Source organism: Chiloscyllium plagiosum, unplaced genomic scaffold (genome assembly GCF_037043375.1).
Source record: "Chiloscyllium plagiosum isolate Xiang-an unplaced genomic scaffold, Cpla_swu_hap1 HiC_scaffold_33, whole genome shotgun sequence".
Taxonomy (NCBI): domain Eukaryota; kingdom Metazoa; phylum Chordata; class Chondrichthyes; order Orectolobiformes; family Hemiscylliidae; genus Chiloscyllium; species Chiloscyllium plagiosum.
The window spans coordinates 7,089,280-7,096,353 of NW_028270171.1; the positions used below are offsets into that span (position 1 = coordinate 7,089,280).

Sequence of the window (7,074 nt, forward strand, 5' to 3'; positions counted from 1 at the left end):
AGTCTTCACTTTTATTCTCTGAATGAGATCTATAGAAACTGAAGCTTGTAGAAGTAGCTCACTGTCCTGGGCTTGATCATGGAATGTGCCAACTGGAAATAAACTGCTTATTGTTAGATTGGTTTGTGCTGATTACTGGGTCAAACTGTGTATACAGGTCTGTGCTGGGACTTGCTGTCAGAGGATCTCTTGATCCAGATCACTAGTTAATCCCTGTCCCAATTTAAATTTTCCCCCCCCCCCCCCCATCCCAACCGCAAATATTATGTGGTGTGGGTAGGGGACCAGGTTTATGGAGTACATGTTTCTCCCAGTACAGTGGGAGGTGGGCACTCTACCAGATTCTGATCTTCAAGAGGAGTTCTCCAAACGTCTTCCTGAGCAACTCAGTGCAAGGGCCAGTGCCACTGGTAATAACTTTCCTAAAACTGTCCAACCATCACTGGTAAGATCAAAACCTCAGCTGTTGTGGTTTTTAAATCCAAAACCAGCTTTTCCACTCCTTGCATTACTAAATTAGAGCAAATTTCAGTAGGGTTTATTCTCTGAAGTTATGCCTGTATTAAACTTGCTGATTTTCTTTTAAGCCTCTAGCCTTTGCTTATCTATGTTGCTCATTAAGCTGTGAGAAGTGTTGAGGGTACTGTCCTGCCAATATTATGGTCTAATCTGTAAGGTTGGAATTTGTTTTGTCCACTTTAGAGCCTTCCTGATTTCCGTAATCCAAAATCTAGAGGAACCAGAAAGCTTGGTGAATGTATACAATGTTGCAGTAGTCTTAACAGATAATAGACCTAGGCCCTCTCTCACTGCATTGAACTCACGGGGGAGGTTTAACCCTGCACAGTCGGTGAGGAGCTGCATTCAAAATGTCCAAGGGTGACAGTTTAGATAATGCTCAACTCTGCCATAAGGTTTGCTATTTCAAACAAACTCTGTCTAAACTACTTTAGAGCATAGACAGGTAACATTCAACAGCAGCCAGGTTAACAGTGTGGTATGAGAGGAGTCTGGAACTGTGAATTCACTCAATGCCCCCTCTAAACTGATTAATGGAGCAATGTGCAAAAGGAGGTAATGTGGACAGAGGTAAATGCTTCACCTTCACCCTCCTCCACATCCAAATATTTTCTCTTCAGTCAGTTTGGCAAGGCAATAGTAGGTGTTTCCCATCATGTTACCTTTGTATTTTGGTGCTTTGAAGTGCTTGATCACTAGATGTACCTTCCACCATCTCCATTTCTTTCACCATCCTGTATACGTGGATTGAAACGCTGACTGCACTTATCCAGCGTCTAAGGCAGTAAAGGCGATGGACTCGTGCCATTAGCATGGCACCTGGTGGGGAGGGGCGTTTCAAATCCAGCCATTGCAGCTGGTGCAATTTGTGTTCAATAAACATCTGGAATCATGTCTAAAGAGGACCATGGAGCTGTTAGGAGAAAGTGAGGAATGTAGAAGTGAGGGATCGGAGTCAAAAAGGCACAGCTGGTCAGGCAGCATGTGAGGAGCAGGAGAGCATTACAGTGCAGTATAGGCCCATCGGCCCTCAAGTCGATGTTTTGGGTATCAGCCTTTCATCCTGATGGAGGGCTCAAATGTCAATTCCCCAGCTCCTCAAATGCTGCCTGACCTGCTGTGCTTTTCCAGCACCACATTCTGTGACCATGAAGCTGTTGTCCATTGTCAGGGAGAATCCTGACCTGATACACAAATGCTCTTCAGGGAAAGATATCTGCTGTCCTTACCTGAGCTGGCCTGCATGGGACTCCAGACTCACCTACAGCAATATGATTTGTTCCGGGGATGGGATAAATGCTGGCCTGGCCATTACCCACATCCCATAGAAGAATATGTCAGGAATTTGATGGGAACGGCAATGAAACGAGATATTAATGTCCTTGTAACTCTCAAAGATATTTACAGTCCTATTTCATCTGTCATTGTGAAGAAAATCATCTATCCCTGCGCCTGAATAAATTAGGGACACTAAATTCAATGTTATCTTTGATAAAGAATCAGTCAATAGTTACCCCCAGAGCCAATACCCAAAGGCTTTCTTCAAAGTCTCTGGTGATCATTGAGTGACCATGTGACATCCATCCATTTGGATAAGGTCTTTGTGACCGCTGGATATCAATACGTTTTGGATCCTTTTTGACCAGAATGTGTGTAAATACATGAATACAGTTTCTGGTCAGACACATCAACTGTGCCCACAGGCATCTTTCACAAGAGGCTTCTCACTGTGATGTTATTGGTGGCTCCTGATGTGAATCAAAGCCACTCTGTCAGGCCTATCTAACACTGAGGTTAACCAAAGGGAACATATCTCCACCTCACCTTGGTCTTCAACCACTTCGATAAAACAAAAAGCAAAATCCTGAAGAAAAATCTGGAACCACAGCAGAAATTGCTGAAGTATCACAGCAGAGCTGCCAGCCTCTTTGGAGAGAGAAACAGCGTTAATAATTTGAGTCACATTTTGACTCAGTCATTGGACTCAACATTAACTCTATGCTTCCTCCCACAGATTCTGCCAGACCCATGTAGACTCTCCAGCATGTTCTGGTTTTATTTCTCATCTGCTTTTACATAGTAGCTTATAATTTCTCATAAAGTGAAGCGGTCCATGTTCATATACAGCAAGGCTTGGACAATATCCAGGTTTGGGCTGACAATTGACAATTTATATTTGAGCCATACAAGTACCAGGCAACGGTCACCTCCACCAAAGGAGAATCTAACCATTACCCCACGACAGTCAATAACATTACCGTGACTCAATCCCCCACTATCAATATCCTAGGATTACCATTGACCAGAATATGAACGGGACTGTTCAGATAAATTCAGTGAGGCTAGGGATCCTGCAGCAAGTAACCAATCTCTGACTCCCAATAGCCTGTCTCCCACCTTCAAAACACAACTCAGGAGTGAGATGGAATACTCCCTCCTTACCTGAATGAGTACATCTCCAACAACATACAAGAAGCTCAACACCATCCAGGACAAAGCAGCCCACTTGATTGGCACCACATCCACAAATATTCCCTCCGCCTTCCACTGACACACAGTGGCAGCTGTGTGTACTATCCACGAGTTGTACGAGAGTAATTCGCTCCCAGACCTGAGTCTGCACCTTCCAAACACACGACCGATACCATATATAAGGACAAGGAAGTTCCCTCCAAGTCACTCACTATCCTGACTTGGAAATACATTGGCGTTTCTTCAGTGTCACTGGGTCAAAATCCTGGAGCCCACTCCCTAACAGTCCTGTGGGTGTAGCTAAGTCAATTGACTGCTTCGGCTCAAGAAGGCAGTTCATCATCATCTACAGAAGGGCAACCAGGGACAGGCAATAAATGTTAGACAAGCTCGCGATGCCCGTGTCCCATTAATGAATGAACATTTGAAATTTGGTCCATTTTGAAGCCAACGAAAATAAATACTTAGCATTTAATTTGCGGGAACACATTCAAATGTTTAGAAAAGGTGGAGTGAAAGTTATTATCGTGTTTCCAATCACAAGAGACTTCATTTGTCATTCAGTCACATCCAACTGGAAGCATCCAGTTAGTTTGGAGTGTGTACAGAATCTATTACTCCATAAGTAATGATATCATTAAGTTTCATCTCTCAAACCTATCTATCTTCCAGATCTCTGATTGGCTCTGTGTCTCAGCCCCTCCCTCACAGTCCTCCCTGTTGTGTTCATTGGTGCCTGGATTGATTGGAAATTCCTGAGCGGCTGTCAGGGATTGTCAATCTTCATTGGTGCTGCCACGCCCTGGTTGAGTGCAGGGTGTCCCAGGAAGATAAATACAACAACTAGTGGGAGAGAGGCTCAGTTCTAGAGTTGTCTAGGTGACAGTGAGTAGGAACAGTGAAGATGGCCTCCCAAGTGTGTCAGAACTACCACCAGGACTGTGAGGATGCTGTTAACAAGCAGATCAACCTGGAGCTCTATTCCTCCTATGTTTACCTCTCCATGGTGAGGCTTGTGGACTTGAGACTGAAACCTGAAGAGTTGGACTTTTGTTGATTTCATGTATTGATAAAATGGATTGTGTAAAGTTCTGGTGATTTTAAAAATGGAATAACCTTTGAGTGAACAACTCCTACAGCAGCTGCTCTCTATGGTTGTTTAAGGTGTAGAGTGAGCTTCTTGTGGTACTGTCCCTACCTCTGACCCAAGAGGCCTAGTTTCTTGTACTGCCTACTCCAGAAGTGTGTCTGAATGTTGCTGAATTATACTTGGGTTTTTGTATCAAACCATGGACCTACATATTGCCAGAAGGTCACACTCAATGTCACTGCTGTAATCTGACAGCTCCTGATTAGTATTGTTCCCTCCCATTTGAATATGAAGCTCTCAACCTTCTGATGTTGAGACTTCATTCACAGCAATGATCACTGCTTTCATTAGTGGAATGGAAAATGTGTATAATAACTTGCTCAATGGTATTTGACAGTATCTCAACTGCTTGTTCTGGAATCAATTGAAGTACTTTTTTCTTTCCCTGATGCAGTACAGTCACTGGTCATGTTTGAAAGAGTATCTGGCAGTAAACCCTACCATGTCATACAGTGTCTCTCCAGGATTGGCCAGATACTGGAGAGATCTACCCTGTTCTGAAAAATCTCCTCCACTGAGAGGCGGGCACTTTGGTTTAATCCATTGAAAGCAGGATGTACTCCATAACCTGACATAAGAATTCAGGTTTAGCTTGGTATGGAATGTTTAGCTTCAATGAAATTCAGCTGAATCTAGCTAACTGCTTGAGCAGGGAACTAAGTTGTATGCTGTTATAAATTGTCTATTGAAGATCTTGAATTGCTTTAGGAGCTTTAAGTGACACTTGATTTCTCTCCTCCCCCAGTCCTCTTACTTTGACCGGGATGATGTTGCCCTGCGTCACTTTGCTGAGTTCTTCAAGGAGCAGTCCCATGAGGAACGGGAACACGCTGAGAAACTGATGGAATTCCAGAATAAGCGTGGAGGCAGAGTCCTCCTGCAGGATATCAAGGTTGGACTAACTTAGTTTTGATTCTATTTGGTTAGAAATAACTTCACTTAATATGGATTTGAAGTGGCTTAACACAATAGGTTTGTACTTGTGCCTTGTTAAGCCCTCTGCTTTCTTGTGACCACCTTTTTACTGGATTGGACACTACTTGTAGGAAAGTGACCACCATGTTTTTCCCTTCCTCCAGAAGCCAGAGCAGGATGAGTGGGGCAATGGTCTGGAGGCAATGCAGAGAGCTCTGCAGATGGAGAAGGATGTGAACCAGAGTCTGCTGGATCTGCACAAACTCTCCTCTGACCACACGGACCCTCATGTGAGTTTTTGATGTATTTATGTCTGGGCTCTTGCGTTAAATGGATAAGACACTTGGCCCTTTAGCCTCCGCTTTTGTATCTAAATTGTAGTGAGTCGAGCCTGGGAGTGGACCAAGCTTCTGGTGTAGTCATGATCTGAGCACTTTCTCGACGCTGTTAAGCAATCTGTGACATCCATTAACTGTCTGCGTCTGAGCGATGTACAGCATGCACCAGGCCCTTCAGTCCAACCTGTCCATGCTGACCAGATATCCCAACCCAATCTCTTCCCACCTGCCAGCACCCAGCCCATATCCCTCCAAACCCTTCCTTCATAAATTTGTCCAAATGCCTTTTAAATGTTGCAATTGTACTAGCCGCCACTTCCTCAATTGTCCACTCCCCATATTGAGGAGAATACCAGTAATGGTGGAGAAGAGTATATTTGATCTTGACATAATCAGATTTTCTCTTTCCCTTCCAGCTGTGTGACTTCCTGGAGAGGCACTACTTGGATGAGCAAGTGAAGATGATCAAGAAGCTGGGAGATCACATCACCAACCTGAAGAGACTGGGAGCCCCTGAGAATGGCCTGGGAGAGTACCTGTTTGACAGGCTCACCCTGGGGGAGTGACTGAACTGACTGCAAGGAGCAAGTCTTCACTTTTATTCTCTGAATGAGATCTATAGAAACTGAAGCTTGTAGAAGTAGCTCACTGTCCTGGGCTTGATCATGGAATGTGCCAACTGGAAATAAACTGCTTATTGTTGGATTGGTTTGTGCTGATTACTGGGTCAAACTGTGTATACAGGTCTGTGCTGGGACTTGCTGTCAGAGGATCTCTTGATCCAGATCACTAGTTAATCCCTGTCCTAATTTAAATTCCACCCCCATCCCAACAGCAAATAGTATGTGGTGTGGGTATAAGGCCAAGTACAGAGCTGGGTTTATGGAGTACATGTTTCTCCCAGTACAGTGGGAGGTGGGCACTCTACCAGATTCTGATCTTCAAGAGGAGTTCTCCAAACTTCTTCCTGAGCAGCTCAGTGCAAGGGCCAGTGCCACTGGTAATAACTTTCCTAAAACTGTCCAACCATCACTGGTAAGATCGAAACCTCAGCTGTTGCGGTTTTTAAATCCAAAACCAGCTTTTCCACTCCTTGCATTACTAAATTAGAGCAAATTTCAGAGTAGGGTTTATTCTCTGAAGTTACACCTGTATTAAACTTGCTGATTTTCTTAAGCCTCTAGCCTTTGCTTATCTATGTTGCTCATTAAGCTGTGAGAAGTGTTGAGGATACTGTCCTGCCAATATTATGGTCTAATCTGTAAGGTTGGAATTTGTTTTGTCCACTTTAGAGCCTTCCCTGTTTCGGTAATCCAAAATCTAGAGAGCAACCAGAAAGCTTGGTGAATGTATACAATGTTGCAGTAGTCTTAACAGGTGATAGACCTAGGCCCCCTCTCACTGCGTTAGACTCACGGGGGAAGTTTAACCCTGTATATAGTCGTTGAGGAGCTGCATTCAAAATGTCCAAGGGTGACAGTTTAGGTAATGCTCAACTCTGCCATAAGGTTCACTATTTCAAACTCTTTCTAAACTTCTTTAGAGCATAGACAGGTAACATTCTACAGCAGCTCGGTTAACAGTGTGCTATGAGGGGAGTCTGTGGAACTGTGAATTCACTCAATGCCCCCTGTAAACTGATTGTCCACATTACTTCCTTTTGCACATTAATGGAGCAGA

At 44.0% G+C, this 7,074-nt stretch overlaps 1 protein-coding gene across 1 annotated transcript; it reads left to right on the forward strand.

Annotated features, from left to right (window-relative positions):
* The first annotated feature begins 3,895 nt into the window (after positions 1-3,895).
* On the forward strand, positions 3,896-5,960 carry LOC122542142 (ferritin heavy chain, oocyte isoform-like). Its single transcript, XM_043679552.2, has 4 exons — positions 3,896-3,997; positions 4,887-5,033; positions 5,221-5,346; positions 5,811-5,960. The coding sequence occupies exons 1-4, from the start codon at positions 3,896-3,898 to the stop codon at positions 5,958-5,960; spliced, it is 525 nt and encodes a 174-aa protein (XP_043535487.2).
* The last annotated feature ends 1,114 nt before the right edge of the window (positions 5,961-7,074 follow it).